A 21,116-nucleotide genomic window follows, 5' to 3' on the forward strand; every position below is an offset into this window, starting at 1 on the left:
ATTGTTAGCTCTCAGGTAAAAGGAAACACAATGTTATTTCTAAGGAAAATATTTGTCAGTCCTTAAGAAAATTTTGTTAGTTCTGAGATATTAGGAAAACTGTTGTCAGTTTTAAGGAAAAAAGTCAGTTCTCAGGTTATATGAAGAAATTATGCTTAGGGATGACCTCCTTTTCTGATTTCACCATAAATAAGCTTAATTCCCCCTCTAAGCTATTAGAGACATACCCCTATTGAACTGCAGCTGTAATTTCTTCAACTTTGTGTTGGTATGTAACCTAACATATGTAGTTTAGCTTTTTTGTGGTTATAACATGCAGAAATATTCAGATGAATACTTTTGGAAGGCACATAGCTCATCATGCTAAGAGTTCCCAACATTTGTAAAGATCTCACAGGTATGTGACCTCTTCTCAAACAATGATCCCTTAAAATTCTGGAGAAGATTATCATAATGGCTATTTTGTCATAACTCACTTATGAGTTTAAAACCCTCTCTGACAGAGGAAAGAAGTGTCTGAATACCTCTGTCAATGATAGCTGAACATAACCCCAAATCCATCACAACTGTCAACCTAAATCCAGCAAAAGTCTTAAAAACTGCATCATCACTGGATTTTACTTTGGTCTGTGCAGACATGTCTTCTTTTTAATAGGTCAGTGAAGTAGGACAGTCTCCTAAAAAAAATAGGACAAGAGGGGATACATTTGGTGCAATGCTATTTCAGAGCCCAGTTGGAGTCATTACCTGTATGAACTTCACTTCGCCTGTCATGCTTTGTTCATCTTCATTCATGTGTCGTCCTCTGGAGGTAACAGCGAGCTGCTGTAATTTACAGGACAGCTCAGTGTAGATTGTGCATGAAATCATGAATCCTACTCATGGTTAGTGGAGGCAATGGAGGATGTGTGTTTTAGCCATCCGCTGGCTGACCCCTACTCACCCCTTTTCTTGCTTCTTCTAAATATGTTTGTAGCTTTCAGTAGACATTTTTCTTTCTACTAAATGTGTGTTCTTTTTATCTATCTATGATTCACAGAGTAGAGTATGTATATAAATGTGGGTGTCACAGAATGAAAGCACAGTTTAAGTATTATGATTTAATATGTTTTCTTATTCCCCTCGCAAACACAGCAAGCTAGTTTTACAGTATCGTAACTTTTCTTATTTCCAGATTGACTTTAATTGGGCTTGATTGTTGTGGTTTCGCATTTTCTTCCTCAGCTGGTGGATGTTTGTTAAAAACTGCCGCAGGTGTTTTTGTAGCAGCAAAGCCAGAGTGAATATGAGCATGTTTATTAGTCCAAGGCAAAGTTGATGATGTCTCCAGTGACCACATCTGGAGGTCACCTGAGAGAGCAGTTGGCTCGCTCTATTAAGAGGGCTTATTGGCTCAGCTCCCGTTTCTCCTCCCTTTTCCCTCCTGTAGAACACCGTGAAGCATAGGCCAAAAACAGGTTTGCTTCTTATTTAGTGATTGTGCATTAACACTGACTTTATTTTGTTTGCTTCTTTCTCCTTATTCCCTCTTACAGTAGCTGCTGCTCCAAAGTTAAAACCAATCAAGAATCCGATAATCGTGAGTGAGGGAAGCAGGCTTACGGTGAAGTGTGAGGCCACAGGCAACCCTGACCCTTCCTACAGATGGTTCAAAGATGGCAGCGAGCTTGAAAAAAAAAAAATTAAAACCCCCCGCAACAAGTAAGTACAATGTGAATTGTCCCTATAACCCAAACACAACCAGTTTAAAATTAAAAGAAACATAGAAGCCAAAAATGTTTAATCTGTCAGTTTTAGGTTTTTTTTAGACCAAGGAAATACCACAATTTTATGGTGATACACCATGCAGGCTTGTTTTGAGGTCTTTCAAATTTAGCAAAGTTTATAGCATTTTTCGGATGTTGTTTTTCTTGACAAGGTGTTATCTTAATGCTCTATACTCAATTAAATGCCGTTATATAAAGTGAAGGACACAAAGCAAGTCAGTTATTCACTACCAGAAGAATATTACTTGGTGGACTCTTTAGCTTTGAAACACAGCCTTACTTATAAAAATCCTGAATTATCCATTTAAAGAGGTTTTACAGTGAGTCGAAGTCAGAGTGAAAGCAGAATTTTTAGTTTAGATAGCCTTTGGAGAATTTCACCACATTGGTGTCAAGCCTATGCAATTTTGCTATTGTCAGCATCTTTTTAGTAGTTTATATAACTAAGATAAAAAGCTTAAAGCAGTTAGTATATAGAAAGAAAGAAAGAAAGAAAGAAAGAAAGAAAGAAAGAAAGAAAGAAAGAAAGAAAGAAAGAAAGAAAGAAAGAAAGAAAGAAAGAAAGACATCTTTTCATCAAGTTTAAATCCTGTAATTTTGCTTTATTGACAATGTGGCTGACAGTGAGCTAAAGTCAAACAGACTCACTTTTGAGGAGAAAATACCCCAAATAAAAGCTTATATTGTCAATGAAATGAAAGCCTTTGTTGATTGTAGCAATATAAGTAGGTTAAGCAGAAAAGAAATATGCAAGGCAATTAAGACGCTCTGATTTATCAGAGATGAGTTTATACCATGATGGTACTTGGCCTGTTGTCTGCCTCTTTGTCTCTCCATGTTCCCACTTGTTCGTTTCCATTATTTGTTTTGTTTTTTCCTCTGTACTGATTCCCCTGACTCAGCTGTGTGAGTGTTGTCACCCACAGGAAATCCTCCAAAGTCCTGATCAAGAAAGCGAAACCGGGGGATTCTGGGAATTACACTTGTGTGGTGGAGAACCCTCTGGGGAAGGACAACTCCACTGGCACCGTTAACGTCCAAAGCAGTGAGTACTGAATCCAGAGCAACGAGTGGAGTGGCGCAGATGCGCTGGCGTTGTTGTTGTTGTTGTGACTGTTCTCTTGCCAATTGAGAGATCTGTCGGAGAGCTTGCAAACAGGCATGTAAGGATAGTAACACGCATGGAAAACAACTGGTCCTGGCCCATTATTCTGTGGAATGGAGAAATATACTTGGCAATAAGCAACCCTTAAATTTGGTGTAAAGTTCTTCATTCATCAGAGTTTTTCACAAAAGAGCACTAACTTATCAAATTTAGGTCTTTAAAAAAACCTCCTTAGAGTGCAGATTACAACCTAACAGGGTAGCTGAGTAGGATGTGGTGTCTGTATGTGTGTGTTACAGATTTTAGCAAATCACTGTAGCAGATGAAAGAGTTTTGATAACAGCTGCTTCCATTTGGTGAGGTGGTGAGTTTGCATTTGCTCCAAGAGGAATGGGAAAGTTCCGGCAGCTCTATGGAACTTTTTACGTTTGTGTAAAGGCCCAGCGAAAAAGAGCAAAGCTGGAATCTCACCTATACTGTAGATCTTTTCCTCCTTTTTAAGAAAGAGCATGCTGGATAGAGATGGTTCATAAAAGATGGTCTATTAAACCTTTTGAACAAATGAAAACAGATTTATTCCAGCTTTAGCAAAAGTACAGAATATCGACAGTATCTTAGAAAATATTCATCCCGTTTGAAGTTTTCCATGAGATCAATGAATAACGACAGAGTTTAGTGTATTTTAATGAGATTTTATGTGACAGGCCTTAGGAAAATGGGAAGGTTTCTAAATCTTTTACAATTGAAAATCTAAAAGGTTTGGCATATATCAAGCTTCAAACCAGTTTATTCTAATGTGACCAAGCACTTTGAAACCTCCACACTATAGTTTAGTGTCAGAATAAACCAGTTCTACAAAGGTATAATTAGCTAGAAAAATAGTATAGAGAAAACCAGGTAACAAAACACACATTTCAGGGATCATTGTGCAAAAGTTTTAAGCAGAGTAGAATTCAAAGAATGCTGCAACTTTGAAAATCTCACAAAGACTATATGTTCATCATTTGCAGCACTAGAAAATTTATAGCTACTCTGAAGGATCGGCAGAGATTTAGAGCTCTGGCAGGAAAATCTTGCAGACCCCACAAATATGAGCTTTGCATAGGAGTTAGAGGAAGAGAACTGTTGTTAAAAGAATACCATAAGAAATCCCCTTGTATAACAGACAGAGCAAGCATCTGGAAGAACATCCTTTTTTTAGGTGAACTGTTTGGCTAACAATCAAAATGCGATGAGTAGTGGGAAATTAGCCCTGTGGAAAATAGCGGTGGCATCATGCTTTGGGTATGTTCTTCTTCCACAGGGACAATACACAGGAGTTTACATTCATCTAGTTTCATCTTTTTGTTACTGAAAATCCCCTAAAAATAAATTTGAGCTTTTGATTGCAATATAAGAAATTTTGAAAAAATGGGATATAGTCTATAGAAGAGGTATTTGCACAAGGATCTCAAAGACATATACAGTATTTTAATCATTTATACTGTTACAAAGGGTGCAGTTTTTGACTTTGAGAGCCCATTGATTTTTGTAGGTATTTGACACAGACGCTGCTGCAAAAAAATATACAATTTTTATTGTATCTAATTTTTATTTTACCAGGAAAGATATCCATTGAGATTCTCTGCTACAAAGATGCCCAGGTAAAAAAGGGTTCCTGAGATTCATTCACCATCCTTGTACTGTATTCACTTTAATATTTGCAATGGCCACCTATCTAGAGCTTTTGTTTACTGTTAGCAGTCCTAGTCTTGAGCTGCATTCTCAGAGTAGCAGCTGTTTTTTAGACAGAGAAAAGAACCATTGTGCTTGGAAACACATAGTAAGCTTGATATCTAAAGGAAACATTTTTTTTTTTTTTTTAGAAAAGAAGCCATCCATCATGAGTTTCTAAATCGGCTGCAGATTGCCTCTTTTATTTTTCTGACATCTAAAAAGCTTTAGCTGAATTTTATGAGCGGATCGTGTGACTACTTTATGCCTATAGTGCGACACTGTGCTTTGTCCAAACACAGAGTCATCTTTCTCTTTGTTAATAACAATGAAATATTTATGCATGTTACCAAGACATGCTGTGCTAACATTTATTAAATGTTGATGTTACAACGGTAAGTAACTGCACAACAACCATGCTTAATGGCAATTAAAATAAAATAGGTTGAATCGTGCTCTGAACCCTCAGAGGTCAGAGAATCCCTGGTGGTAGCACCTACCTTTCTTTATATTAAGTGAAAGCTCAAGAGCATACGACTGGTGGTCCATGAAACTGTAAATTATGATGTGTTCAGCAAGCCAAGATCCTGGTGATGCAGAAATGCAAAAGAAAATCTAATATAACAAAGCAGTGAGCATGTGGGCTGATTCCCACAGTAGCCATAATGGATAAAACATGACTGAGCAGCAATATAGAACAGTGTTTTCACTTGCAGCACAGACTATTTAAAACAAGTAAAACTGGATATGGTTCCATGTAATGCAAAAGAATCATTAACAAGGGCTGGCAACTGACAGAGCTGATGCTAGAACAAAGTAAAAAAAAAAAAAAAATGTATGCTTCTTCATTCTCACTCACTATCTATGCAAGTCTTTGTGTAAAAGCACCCCTATGCTTTTCATCTGTCAGCACTGACATTTCCTCAAGTAATGCTTGGATATTCCAACAATGGCATTACTGTACATCCTTTAATGCACTCCTGATCACTAGTTGTGTGTCACAGTTTTTTTTTTTTGTTGTGTTTGTGTGGATGTGTTGGTTCACCCTTTAATAAAAAGCGTCCCATTGTGGTCCAACAGCACACCTATTTCTGTCACGCTTCAGGGGAGAAGGCAAGACAGGGCGAATCAGGGTAGACATGTCTATAGGCGGGTTTGAGGACTTCACGGAGGAGGCGTACACTAATAATCCATAACATTATGACTACCCATAAATATTGAGACAGGCTCATGTTTTGTCTTTTATACAGCTTTGATTGATGACTCCATGAAGCCTCTGAAACTCTGTATTTCTATTCCGCTCTGCTGTACTCTGGCAAAATATAAATCCACTGAAGCCTAATGCATGCAGAACTCCTCTTATCAATTAGAGAAGTCTACCTGTGTGTAATGTAATCACAGTATATAAATGAACGAAAAGCATTAAGAAGACAAGGCAGCAGATAAGTCTGGAACTATATCTTGAAGAACTTTAAATTGGAGGACACACTTAAGTAGGACAGCTACTAATCACAATGTCTGGCCTCTACGGAAGAGTGGCAAGAAGAAAACCAGTGTTGAAAGAAAGCTATTTGTCCCATTAAAAGTTTTCCACACACCATGAGGCCACGCGCCCATATGGGACCAAATCTATGGACCAATCAGATGAGACAAAAAAAAGTGAGAAAACAATCAAATTTTATTGATCTAAAGCGCCTGTCACACCTTGACGATTTAGACCAGCGTATGCCTGACTTACGAAAATTCTGGCAAAAATGCTGGCATATATTGGATAAGTTATGGGTCCATTTTATGTTATGGGTCCATTTCATTTTTGAGTAATGAGTACGCTGAAATATGCTGAAACACGCTGGCACACGTCAACATGCAGCAGGTACGCACCCAACATATGTCAGCATATGCCATATGTGGGGCATACAGTAAGTCATAGGTAAGTTATCTGATCATTGACATAAGTTAAGTGTAAATTACTCATAAGTCGTGGCGTCTAGTAACCAGTAACATGGCATAACTGATGCGTAACTTATCAATAACTTATCTCCAATACATATCAACGTATTTGACGTGTTCCAGACGAACACTGAACGTGTTTCAAACGTACAGCTACTGTATAATGACGTATTGGCAGCGGGGGTTCCCAGGAGGAAACCGTCTGTACTCCTCTGGATTTCATCCACATCATAGGATGAGCGTGAAGGTGAGTGTGAGGATCCTTCCTGCGTTCACGCCCATGGCCAAGACCAACAATCTTCCTAGCAGACATGACGCTAAATTCTGTCTTTTTTTTATTTATTTTTTTTTGCGGTAAACAGCAGCTAGGGTTATGCATGAGTTAGGCTGTCGTTGGATATAAGTTCTGGACTGGTTATGAATACTCTATGTAAACGCCCACTCTGGGAAGTTGGGCATACACTGTCTAAATCTGCAAGGTGTGACAGGACCGTCGGGGGCTGGCCTATACAGGGCACTCGGGTGCTGCCCACCCTAGATGTGGAGGGAAAAAGTCATAAATAATATATTTATCAATTTTAAAGTATATAAAGTATTATCAATGTTTTTCAGTTTTATTTAATGTACATGGCTACATGTAATATGAATTATTAAATGAACTATGAATTTTAATTATTAATAATTCAATTTTAATTATTAAAACAACACTTCTACCAATTGACTCTCATTCAACAGTGCATTTAAGCCGACAGAGCATATCATTTCTCTTCTTAGGTACTCATTCAAAGTGCCCCTGAAGTGTAGCGAAATAACCTATTGTATAATGTTGCTAGGGAAAATTAATAAATATTCGGCCAATTTCCTTAACTGAAACATGGAAGTTAGTTAAGGTTAATAAGAAGATTGATGGAACTAATGGAAGGGAGACCATGGATATAAAATCTGTCAGAGAGTCACCTTCCTGCAGGATGGAACTTTAAATGCAGCTGGAATTATAACTGACTGGTTTAGAGTATTTAGTGCATTGATGTGAATAATTGGCTGAGTAAAAGTCCAACTTTAGGTCCAATTGATAATCTGTACAGACATACAGTTGACAGAAACAAGTTCTCCATAATCAACCTACGTATCAACCAGGGAATATTGAATAGATATAAGGGCTGAACTATTTTGCCAAAAATCTAAATGGTGTTTTTTTCCAACTAATATTGTAATTTCATTCTGATTTTCTTTTGCAATAACCACAAGCATATAGATGTTTTTGTTGCTTGCCCAGAGTCTACTGTGGCAGGATGTTACTGTTACTGTTATGTAGTAAAGTGCTCACTGGCAGCTACAGTACAACTCTCTCCTCTTTTCTGCGTGGTGGAAAATCCACTTTAAGCCTACTATTGCCGCCTAAAGGACTGGAGTGAGAAAGTCAGTGTCTTATTTTTATTTAATGTAATGTGACCAAAATTGAGGGTAGCTGCGATTTGAAGATTAAGATTATCTTGCAAATGCATTAAATTGCCCATCCCTAAATAGAGTACACATCGCATCAAATTTTGATTTACAAGAATGGCTTGTTATCGCTTCAATGATGTGAAATGAACTCACAGTTGGAAACACTTTTGCTAAGCATTGTAACATCACACATTTCAGTACTTCATTAACTTGATGACAACAAAGGCCAATGAAGGTTTTGTTCAGCCAGTTGCCAGCTTTTGTTTCTTGAAAAAAAAAAAAAAAAAAAATCTTTTTTGGACAGCTTTAGGTAAGCCCTGGCTTCTGAAGGCCGGAAACATCCCACAACAGCTGCAGATGTTGAGATGCTATGACTCAGCTCTTTAGGCATCAAATTTTGGCTGCTGTCAAAGTCCCCCCTGTAATCCAGAGCCACTTTTTCTACTTTCAGCAAATCAGCTTTATGGACAAAATGTCCAAATAGTGTCTAAACCTATCTCTGTTGCTGCTTTAAATAAATTATAATAGTTATTATTTTCTCTTATCTGTTTGTGATTGTAGCATTTTTAGAAGAGAAATATTGGTGCGATTAAGAAAATATGAGGGTGAAGTACTAGGGAAAATGGCATTAAAGAAAATGTGATCAAAGAAATGCTTGTTTTAATAGAAAGCTTGACAGTAAAATGATTGATTTAATGAGCGACTTTCTGTCCTATTTGGCCAGGAGAGAACCGGCTGTTGTGTTAAAAGGCTGCAGTGGAGAACGCTTTCCTGCTGCAGTATGTTGCCAAAGCTGCATGTAGCTGCAGTATTATCTGTGTATGTGTGCCTTCGAGTAAGGAAGAGCGGGAATGGGGGGTGGGAGGGTGGGGGATGAGGATGTAGATGGACAGGGGGAGCAAAAGAAGAACAGAGCGTGGATAAAGGGAGGGGAAAAATGTAAAACGAGGGAATGCATGACAGAAAACAGACAAAGATATTAGTGAGTCCAAGAAGGATACATATTACTAATGGAGAGAGAGTCTGAAAGCAAAGAGGAAAACCATGAAGAGGAGGATGATGTGTTACAGTGCAGTTGGTGCTTCCAAGCTTCATCCTTTGCTCCTTTCTGCTGTATCTGATGTCTGCATTAGGCTGAAACGCTGTGGCTCTTTCCAGAGAGGGATGCACATTTCCACAAAGCATGGGCAAAAAGGAAATACCAAAAACCTGCTTTGTCACTTGCACAGCAAAAGTAAAATGATAAGCTAAAACATAAAGTTGAATGCAGCATCAATCTACAGTAATACTGTACTCAGAGTGAAGTACATTGTAGCACATGGCTGTGTCTGCATGCTGTCTGTTCAGGGACCCCGGCACTCAGCTCCACCACATGGTGAATCCAGGCCACCACAGCCCACTTCTATACACACTACACAGACTTCCTTACTCTGTGTGCTGCTGAGCTGATTATTGTTTGCATGTGTCTGTATTTTTATTTCATATTTGCTAGTTATTAAAGAAAATTATATTTTTCATAGATTTCTGCAAAGATACTAGAGAACAAAAATAATACATTTCTGGCTCAGTGAAAGCAGCAAAAACATTTTTATCAGCACGTCTGAGTAACACTGAAGGGTGATGACATCCAAGTTGCCTAGAAAAAAAATCCCCAAAGAGAAAGCGATAGCTGAATTTGATGCAGAAGGTTTTAGTAAAAACATATAACACGCTTTCACTGATACAACACCTTACAACTGGTCACTGTAACAATATTTTTGCAACAAGACAAATGTAACCGACTCTGCCTCGGACAAGAAAAACATGCCAGTTTCCCTTAGAGTGAACCTCCGCTCAGCATTCGAAGGCATGCAGTGGCTTTATGCCAGCGGATAGAGTTTGCCAATAGCATTGATTGATTTTACTTGTGTGGGGAATTTGCTCATTCCTTTCTGTTGGACGAGTGGAAGAGAAATGCATAGTGATTAAGTGCCAGTTAGTGAATAATTATCCTGTGCAAATGGTTGGTTCTGCAGAGTTATATTTCTTAAGTTTCTTGTTGTTTGTGTTTCAGCTTTAATGGGATGTTTATGAATTAAGTGTTTAGTAATAATTCCTTTAACTGTTCCAATCAAATTAGTTTCTAATTATAAAGTACCAATTCAAAAAATTAGCAATTTTACAGAAAGCTTTTTGTTTTCTGTTTACTTAAGACCGTTAATACCGTTGCACAAATAACTACTAGTGGAAGAACTCTTTGGAAGAACTCAGGAGAAGAGCACCAGAGTCAGAGTCGCCCATAGAGTTCAGAACTCAGATAGGATTCATTGCCAAAAAAATATCCCCCTTTTAAAACCCATGACTGCTCGCATCCATAGAGTTCAGAACCAGGACCCGACCCGTTACGCGCAATTATCCACATTTAAAAGATGTAAATAATAAAATGCGACCCGACCCTGATGACAAAATGTACACAAAGCCCTTTATAATAACATAGGCAGTTAAGATCATTGCCGCGCCCTCACATTGAATGCACGCTGAACTCACAGATTAACAGCTGTAAATTGGCTGAAGTGAGAAGGTTTGCTGTGTTGCTAAAAAAAATACTGTTATCTGGGTATTCTTCAATCCATTTAGTTTTTAAGATGTAGAGTTAATAAATAAGAAATAAATAAGTTTCATTGATGGTGTAACTCTATGATACCCGCATTTTGTTCATATATACCCGTGCCTCCATCCATGGAATTATATTGGGGAGTTTTCTACTCATAGATGTATGTTTTATGCTCTCGTATATTCTTTATACATTTTAGACTTACCTGCACCCTCCCCGGAGCAGGACCCTGCACCAGCAGAGTTCTCATAGATTAACTTTCAGATGGTGTCCTGTCAAAGAGTAGATGGTTTGTGTTCACAAACCAAATATTACACATCTTTAATTCAAAAGATTTTCGTTTGAGCCATTCAAATTGATCAAATTAGCCAAAAGTGATGTCTTTCTGAAAATATCTTTACTTTTAACTGATTTTAATACTGAAGCAAGTTCTGTAAACTGTGAAATTACAACTGTTTTGGGTAGCAAAGGAATTATTACTGATAGTACCTTTAAAGAATTTATCTCTTTAAGATCTATCATTTTTTACTCCATGTAGGTTAAAATAATTTGCTGAGTCTGTGAAGGAAGAGTATCCCGCTCTACTGGGTCTAAAGGAAACCATAAACACCATGTCCAATTGCTAACACACTGTAGACATACTTTTTCTTTCAGGTATGTGGAACATTGTATGTGCTTCCACATATCTCTGAAACAATTGCCACCGTTTAAAGAGGGCTGGTGTAAGCTTCATCCACGACCCCCAGTGCAGACGCCCAGGGACCATTTGTTGTCCATGTGGTCTGACCTCTACCCTGTAATCAGTCCGGCATGGCCCTTTGCAGCAGGGTGTAGTATATCATCAACTGTTTTCTACAGGGCCAGCTTTGAGAGGCAGCGCCAGTCAGAGTTTGCTTGTTTCCACGTGGCTTCAGATTAAGGCCTCCCATTATCCTGCAGGCCGCCGTGTTGTGATAAGCGCCTGCTAGGCAGCCATGTGTCTGCAGACTGCAGGTCACATCCTCGGGGGGTGCTGTGCTCAGCTCCACAGAGAGAATGTGTGAGCGTCCAGGAATGTGTTGATGGAAATCACAGCTGAACATATGATTGCTCCAACCTCAGTAGTCAGGCTGAGGCCTTCTAGAAACAATTTGCACGCATGGGGACCCTCCATTTTTTCCTAGTAATATACACAAGCCAATATCCACACGTAGGTTTTCCCTCTATGACCTCAAGTAATGATCAACCAGTTAACAATGTCTTAATAGTTTTACAGTTGAGTGGACAAGGCTCTTTTCCACACTATTGTATGGTTTATTTGGAAATGCTAAATTTCTTTCATCTTACCTCATATGTCACCTATGCACATTACAGTAAAGGGTTCATTTCTAAGGAAATTCTAGGACATCTTTGTGTAATATGGTTAAACTGAACACAGGAATAACTTTTATCATGAAGCTAAAAAAAGCATTTTTGTAAGTGTTCTTCCAGTAAATCTGAAGATCTGTTTTACGTAAGTGAAACTGTAAGCACTTTCAACAAGATAAACAACAACTTCCTTCAAAACTTCTATGTCCCCTTGAAGCCTGCATACGTAGAACAAAAATTACTCACTCATACCACGCAAGCAATAAGATAAACTTGACTCCAATGACGCCACAGGATGTTAGTTGTGGCTTTGTTGTAAGTCGGTCAATTCTATTGATTGGAGTGTCTAAGGAAAAGCAGCAGCTGAACGAGCCTAGGTCTTAGAAGAGTAGATCTGTACGTTTGCCAAGCGCTCTGCATTTACAATCCTCTGGGGATCACCTCGTCAGGCTCTGTGGATCAAGCTGCCTTGCTATTAGTCATTCCCTACTTTTTCCAAATAAACCTGAGTCTTGAGGTCTGGACAGGCACTCCTCAAAGGTGGAACTCTTAATTGTGCCTGAAACTTGGTTCTTTTTTTATTGGAGTGAGGATCAGGTCCGGTAGAGATGTTGTAATCTGACTGACAACATTGCAACAGATGGTTTTTACAGTACATGGGTCACTTTGCCTTTAAAATGCTAATAATTATCTTTGCTTTGTTGAAAAGAAATGAAAGGAACTGATGATAATCTTGGCATTTAAGACTAAAAATAACAAAGTTCCTAAAGCAAGCTATAATCATACTTAGTTTTGCATGATTGTCAAAACAAGTTGGAGGAAAGATTTTATCCCTGACATCAGCTGACTGACCCAGGGTGGTTTGTTTGAGATTTAGACGTGACACTTTGGACTTATCAGCGCTCATGCCTTGTTTTCTTGAGCAGTTCTCAAAAACAGACATTTCACCCACGCCTCGGGTTGTTTTTGTTTACTGCTTGGCCTTTTTGAAAATATGGTGCGTTTCCTGTAGAGATGGAAGAGAGTAAGTGGAAAAATTTATGTTACACCCCTAGTATCCCAAGCAGCAATGATGTGCTGGAGCAGCTCCACTAAACTATCAGGATACAACATGGAATGACTAAAGTGTATCTTCGGCAGACATAAACTAAATTGATTTAGTCTTGAACGTAGTCTTTGATGCTCAAAAGTTAATTTCAAAACATATTGTTCCTTTCAAATCTCTTAAACATGTTAAAATGCCATCACAACCATTTTTTGGCATGGACTGTTCGTAGCTTTTTATACATCCTGTACTGTATGTGTTTGAGAATCTGTTGTCTAATCCTTAAATCAGACTATAGTCTTCAGAAATAGAGTAAAGCAACTTCCAAAAGGTTCCCTGAGTCTTATTTTATTTTATCTTTTCTCTTAGGTTAGTTTGATCCTGTCATTTTTGAGTTCTAGTGTTATAAGCAATCAAAACATGTCTCATTTCATGGGATATCCAGTAATCTCTGCATGTTATATTGGTCAGTTAAGGCATTGGTTTGAATGGATGAGGATATGGCTATGAATGCGAGAGGAAGCAGCTGTTACACTTGAAAAGCTGAGTGATGTGAGCAGGAGGTGACACAAGGTTTTTGCTGTGTGCAGGGGCTTTATTAACTCTTCCAGCACTCCTGGACAGAATGTATCAGGGACTTAATTTGATAGCATAATAAAAGAATCCCCTCTCAGCCCCCTCTCAGCTGTCCTGGTGGTCTTTCCGCTGCTGGTGACCCCAGCTGTGGCTGGCTGTGTTCTGGGTTCTGTTTTAACTTGCCAGATAACTAACAAACACGGCTGTGTTTGTTACTGCTTTCAAAGAGGAGAATTATGGCCTAAAATGTTTCATTGCATCATAAAGGCTTGTTTGTACTGAGGCCGTAATAATTTGCAGTTGCTTGGATGTTTTGTGAACAGAGCAAGAACATTGAAAAGGGGCTTGCCAGGAAACTATTGTTCACCAACATCAAACAAGATCCGAGCTCCTTCTGTTACCTTGAATTTTTCAGAACGAAGCATGACTAATTCTAGGTGTCTTTGTGCTTTTTTTACATTTTCTTTGAGCAACAGAGGAACATATACTTACCATTCCATTGCTTAAAGCTCAACAGCTCAGCGTTGTAGTGTAGTTGCCACAGCTGTCTGTTATCCTAAACCTCCCATTACTCCATCACGCTGTTTCCGTCCGTTGGTGATTTGGCAACTGTACTCATCACATCATGTTTGTTTGGGTGAGTAAGGTCTTTCTCTGGGATTTTGTGTGAGTAGCGGGTACGTATGAGTTGATGCTATCCACTTTCAAGTGTTTAGGCATGACTTGTGGATGAAATTGTGATACACTCACAGTAAAGTCAGCCATTAGTATACAGAAACCCGACAGGCTAACAAACACCCTTGCTCCAGCGCCCTTTTTCAGGGTGTAAGACAAGTGTGGGTGGTGTGTGTATGCGAATATGTTTATAGGCGTAAGAGGGCTGTACATACACACACACACAAGCAGTGTGAGTCCTTTTTTGGCTTTCGGGGAACAGCAGTGGGAAAACTTTTGGTCCAAACAGCTGGCCACTACAATAACTGTGAGTATGATCGCCAAATAAGGAGTAGGGGTCGAAGGGTTTCCTTTTAGCTTATTAAATGTTCTTTTTCACAATAAAGAAAATAAAATACCACATACTGGCTTTTTAGGTAAACCTTCGTCTAGATTCCTCTTCCATTTCCCAGTGAAGCCCATTTTTTTCCTTTACTGTAAGTCCCTGACTGATTCTGATTTCTTGAAAAAGTTTTCATTTTACCATCATGTCTACTGACTTGATATAAAAATATACTTTGGAGAATCCCACCCAAAGTTTTAACTTAAATCTGATAGAGAATCAGTAAAGGGAACTAGAGATAGGGTCTTCATCAATGATAAATCATCAATATAACAGTAGAAAAAATGCTAAAAGCCAATGCTAAAAGGTCATCATCTCTATTTAATATTGAGAAGTTTTTGAATAATTTAAGATTGCCCTTTTTGATAATATGCAAATCAACCTTTTTGTTTTCTAAACTAATTTTACATTGTTTTATCATCTATTGAAGGATATTAGACATACATTTCTTTATCAGGGCTAACAGTCTCAATATCTGCCTGTTAATTTCCAGGAACTCTAAAGATTGGATGTATGATGAAAATCAGGTTACTGCAGCTTTAGAAATGTGCTGATTTGAGTCTGGAAACATTCATGGCTTGACATTAACTTCTTGTTGGCTTAGCAGGCTAATTACAAGCCTTGGCGCACAAATTATCATCCACTTCCAGTAATGGATTCAGTATATTGCTCAGATAGATTTAAGAGTGAAAATGAAATATAGCTTTCTTAGCCAAATATTACCTCGGATGAATAAGGAAACTGCGCTGAAACGTGCCTTTTGAAAACGGACTGAATTAAAGATCTTAAAAATATCAGCACTCACTTCCAGTCATTTTAATGAGATGTAGAAAAAGATGCGGGGGGGTTTCCCTGGTTGTGTGGAGAAAAAAATTACTGTTGCCTCTCTTCCACCTGTTGCTGAGCTCTGCCAGTAAGCTGACTGAAAGAGAAACTGCTCCTCCAACAAAACAAATAACAAAAGGAAAAATATCTAAAACCATTTCTTAAAAATTAAGCAACATAAAATGATTCTCTGCAGGCAGATTTAGTAGATAGCTACCTCACTGATGAACTAGAGAAAATCAAAGTGATGCTTTCATTCTTTTTTAAAGAGCCAATAAATTATACTTCTTTATGCAATACCACAATGATAATAAACCTTCAAAATTCTTTTAAGTCAGGGTATCATATAGCAATCTCATACTGACCCATGCCTTGTTGACTTCTACTGCCATTTGTTTTCTGCCATGTTTTACCATACAGTAGGTGGGAAATTCATTTAAACTTTTTTTCGGACTGAATATTAAAAGCATAGAGCTGAAAACACTCTGTATATTGCATTATATACACGCTGAAGGCATTTCAATGCAACATACCATTTGGCTTTGCAGTTCAATTGTGTAATCATATGGCCATAAATCTATCTCACTGACTCACATTACTATCAGCAGGTCTACCTGTTGGGAAGGAGGGTCTTTGGACAAACATGGCAAATTTAGTGGTTCTAAAGTAGATAAATGAAAGTCAGTGATCAATGCAGAATTTTATATTTTCCCAGCTGTTATTTTGTTGTTTGAATGTTTGCCTGCTTAGTCTTCTCTGTCCCTGCAGCAAAGCACAGTAAGAAACTCTAAAATAGGAGCCCTCACCATTTTTTCTTCAACAGCCTCACTTATCAACTGGAAAATATTCAGTGATGCATTTAAATAGTTTTTCAGCAGACTGGATGTGCATTTTCAGATTTAAAATGTGCAAGCAGTTTGAACACCCACTGTGCCGTCATTGCTTCAGAAAAGAGAGCAGCCTTGTCTGAAACTCAGCTGCAGACAACACCATTTGGCCATTAGTTGCCAATTGCACTCAAACCGGCGTCCAACAGCAGCCGTACCAGAACCCGCATGTGTGTCGTGCTTTTTCCTGCCCTGCCAAAGAGCACTTTGCTTCCTTGCCTGAACAGCTGTTGTGCAATCACATACTGGGTTGCTCTTTGATTTCACTTTAGGGGTGAGACGATTGAGGCTGACAAGACCAGGCATATCAGCTATGTGACTGAAAAATGGTAATAGGAGACAAGAATATAAAAGAAGACACACTGGTTGTGGTGGTCTTGCTGACGTGTGGGTGGTAGATTAATGTTCAGGGCGGGCTCCATTTTGTTCATTTTCTAAACATTTCTCTTTTAATCTCAGAGGTGTTTGAATTGTGGATGATTTTCTATTGTAAAATGCTTTAAAGAAGCTCTTGTTCATAATGGGATTTTTTTTTTACGTGCATCAAAACTAGTAAAGAGTCATTTAATTCCTCTGATTATTTGACAAAAAAAAATCCACTTTGCTTGAAGGCACAGATGCTGGATGCAGCTATTGATAGGGTGTGGTTTAAACCCTACCTGCAGTGTTTGGCTTTTGTTAGTTTTGGCACGCTGAAATATTTTCCTTCTGATCGTGTCAACAAATCCTCTTCTCTGACGCTATGTCATCCGTGCCTTCAGTCAGTATCCATCTTTTTGTCCATGTTTTTTATTTGTTACTGTTTTTGTTTGTTGATAATTGTATCTTGATTTTCTGTCTCTATGAACATGTAACTCTAGATCTGTAAATCAAAACATATTCATTTTGCCATTGTTTATATTAACACATAAAAATGTCATGGCATCATTATATATAAAACAGAAATCTGTCAAGTAACTTCTGTTTTATGTTTTGATTTGTTTCATGTTTAATTTGTGTTCAGCTGCACAAATGAAGTCATCTTTTTCTTTCATGCAGTTTGCTTTAACCACAGAACTTAAGCCTCTAAACTTAAATCTAAAACTCTCTGCTCATCCTCTAGAACCACATCATACTCAGCTGTCAACAACTTTACATTCAACCAAAAGCACACTTCCCACTTTAATCTTGTGTGTGGCTAACTTATCAGGTTCATCATATTTATTCTTTCCATTTGAATTATACAATCTTTGCACAATTGAATGAGAGAAAAACTTACAGCCTGTACAAGTGAAGCAAGAATGCTTGCAACTTGAACTGGACCTAAGTTGAAAGATCTCGATCCCGGCTGTAACAGGAGACATGTCAGACATTCTCTGCCAAGGGTAGGGAGGTGAAGGGAGGTAAAGAGTGCGTGTTCGTCTGAGAAGGTGAGAACATTTGAAGTTTTGTTCCCTGCTTCATAAACATGAGTTGTGGAACAGCGTGTTTGGGTGACAGAGCGATCACAGGCACCGCCACCCTCTCTCTGTTTATTTTTCAGACATTTATGACTTTCTCCCCTCTGATTTTTACTGCCAACACAGAGATTTCTCTTGTTTTGTTAATTGTGATGAAGATTTACAAGATCTTGCGTCTGTATCTTTTTAGAGCTTAAAGCTGAATATCTGAATGAAGGCCTGTGTGCTGTTCTCTTATTGCTGTGATTTACTCCCAAATCCGGGACATGATTTATATTCTTTATCTTGACAACATTGCTTTTAAGAGCAAAAATAAAAGCCATAACAAAGTCCAGATGGATGTCGGTCCTGCGGTGTTTAAATAACTGCCTTGGCTTTTGCCTTGCGCAGATTCAGATTCTATCTCGTGTTTTGAGATGCCTTTCCGTTCAACAGCACTCCACAGAAGTGAAACAGATTAAACAAAGCTGAAGAAAATTATCAACAATTGTCATGAACTAGCGGAACATGTGTATAACTTTTCTCTGCAGTCGAGCCAAATAAAAAAACTTATTTCATTACTCACTTCTTTATACATGGGCGGGACCGTGAGGTGCGACACGGGGCTACGATTCAGTGCAAGCAGTTTTCTGTTTGCTGCATATGCAGAGGGTGCCTCAGGAGGGAAAAAATAACATGCAAAAGGGACCTCTCTTTTCATTTTTACGATTTTCCTAGAATCCTTTGGAGAGCGTGGAAAGACAGGCATGTTTATGAAGGTTTCCAGATGGTCCAGCTTGCACCCCCAGCTTTTCCTTTTCAGTTCTTGGGCCATGAAGGATTAATCAAAGTCAGTGGCAAGAGCTGATGCCTAAACACTGTGGCTCTCTCTAAACCAAGAGGAAACCTCTTCTTAGCTTCATTCACATTTAACCCCCCAAGCTACAGTACTAAGGAAAATGAAAATGTGAGGTTAAGAAACCAAGCCAACTTATCAAAACCTTGGCTCCATGGGTGCATGTAGAAAAATACAAAAACATTCTTATTTTTTTACTCACAAGCAGAGCAAATAATCGTCTTCTGGTGTAAAAGGAAATTGTCTTAAGCATTCAGCAAAAAATTAAAGAACACACCAAAACTCTTGGTCCCTTAAAACAGCGTGCTGAAGTGGATTAAAGTTTTAAACAATGACTTATAAGAAATAAAGAGGAACTTTAGATATAAATAAGATGTAACAGCTTTTTATGTTATAGGGATTGGTAGATAAATAAGGCTGGATGTCTCTAAGCAACCTCAAAAGTCTAGAGTATACTTTCACTCCATTTATTGGGTTATAGTTCAACACATTAAAATGTCTTTTAACATGTTGAAGGGTGTAATGGCCAGAGTAAAGGAAAAAAGTTTTCTGACCTGAAATTATTATCTACCAGGTTTACCAGACTCACATTTTAGAGATGCAACATTTTCTCAATTACACAAATAAAAAAGTAAAGTATTAATTGCAGTGTGCAGTAATGTCAAGAATATCTAGCACAACATCAAGAATATAGCGCTAATTATTACGAGACTTTGTGATAAGAACAGAGGACTACAATTAGACTAAAGATGTAGAAAGTGAAATATGTGTTTTTACTTTTATTGTTTTCTTTTCTTCATGTTCAGACATCAGTTTGAGAAAGATTTAGCCCACTTAAACCTAATCTTCCTCACAAGACAAACACTTAACTGATGTAAACTGATGTGACTGAATGCAATTAGCGAAATCCAAACACATACATAAAAAGAATAGCTACTCAGCATTATAAACCCAGATTGCATCCATCTCACAGGTTTTAACCCGAACATAAGCTGCGTTGATCATGCGTGAAAAACTAAACTCTTCTTTGAGCTGTTTACTGAACCATCACAATTTATTGAAAATAGCTGAGCCGGATTCACACTCGAGGATGTTTTTTAACAATATGCTGCCAAGAAATGTGTAAAAAAAAAAAAAAAAAAAGAAAAGAAAAGAAAAAAAAAGTTTGGAACAGTTGTTGCTGCAGCAGAGACAAAACAGTATTAGCTGCACATTTATGTGCAGATTGTAAGAATATGCTGTATCTAATTAGGGAAACTGTTTTGTCAAATAAACAGTTTGGATAAACTCTCAGAGGTTAAGCATTGTTTGCTTCTGGAATCTGGTCTAACACTCCTGATTTCAGTAAAAGTACTCAATTTTGCACACAATCAACTCATTAAATTCCCTTATAGCCCTTGCTGGTTGAGAACTGAAATGCAAAGATCATTTTACGCCTTTATTTCTGATTCTGTTAGGGATTTTCACAGATTATTTTGTTAAAGGGCAGCATGTTTTAGAGGCTAACAGTAATAAGAGCCCAATTTGGGGGCCTCTCAAGTAACAGCCCATAAATCTAACATATTTTGACTACATATGAATTTTTAATGTCATTATAATTTAATGTTTTGTGTTTTTGTTTTGAAACAAGGAAGCATAAAAAACAAAAACAATTTTAAGGAGTGAGAATTTACTGCATGAAGTACGTAAAGGCCAATTTCAAATTATCAGTACCAGAGAAGATTTTATGCTAAACATGTGCCCCTTCTTCAAATGTGGTTGGAGCAGACATGCAAAGTTGCACAATAATGACGAAAAAAACCTTTATTTAATTAGTTAAGAGCCAGCAAATTGATCGGTTTATTTTTGCCGCTTGTTGCAAAATGTCAAAGCGAGTTACGGTATTTATGTGTGTTTGTAGCCTGATAAAACAGCCTGCAGATGTGCAGCTCACACTGCAAAGTTTCCAGAGTATTTCTTTTTTCCAAGCTAAGTGAATTGAATTCTCATGTTTTTGCCAATGCATCTGTAGTTTTCTGCAACATTGAGGATCATTTTTATCCGTGTTTCAAATCCTTCCACTGTTCTGTCAGTGATCGCTGGGGTTCTTTACCATCCAGTGTATGATTTCATGCTTGGATCCCTTATTTCATGGTTAGTTTTATGCCAATTCATAACTGGTGATTGTTTTGCTTTTTGGTGAAGATGTCATGCAACTATATATGTTTTTTTTTCTTTTATCTGTGTTAAAACTATGAAGGAAAAACTACTGAATCAATTTAATTGACTTAATATGTTGAAATAAATGTATGTTGCCCTAATTTTTTGAGTCATGATTTTTCAGTGCTGGGATTTATGCCACCGAAAAGATTGTCTTATGCTGGTTGACAGGTTTCAATAATTTATTCAGCCCTAAATACAAAATCATATGTACAGCATAGATATCATTTTCAAGTAAGCATAAAAAGGAAATTTGCAGTAACTTTTTGGAGACTAAATTACCAGAGAAGGGTATTTTCTCCTTTTTTTTCTTTGCTGTGATGAGAGTGAAGC

At 37.9% G+C, this 21,116-nt stretch overlaps 1 protein-coding gene across 1 annotated transcript in view; it reads left to right on the plus strand.

Moving 5' to 3' along the window:
- LOC107089813 (pro-neuregulin-2, membrane-bound isoform-like) overlaps positions 1-21,116 on the plus strand; it is a 111,876-nt gene that overhangs the window by 67,980 nt on the left and 22,780 nt on the right. Inside the window, exons 2-3 of the mRNA XM_015382792.1 lie at positions 1,536-1,701; positions 2,693-2,811. Coding sequence (XP_015238278.1) covers positions 1,536-1,701; positions 2,693-2,811 — 285 coding nt within the window. The remainder of the gene's footprint in view (positions 1-1,535; positions 1,702-2,692; positions 2,812-21,116) is intronic.

The sequence above is a fragment of the Cyprinodon variegatus genome, unplaced genomic scaffold (assembly GCF_000732505.1).
Source record: "Cyprinodon variegatus isolate N-32 unplaced genomic scaffold, C_variegatus-1.0 Scaffold267, whole genome shotgun sequence".
In the NCBI taxonomy this organism is placed as follows: Eukaryota; Metazoa; Chordata; class Actinopteri; order Cyprinodontiformes; family Cyprinodontidae; genus Cyprinodon; species Cyprinodon variegatus.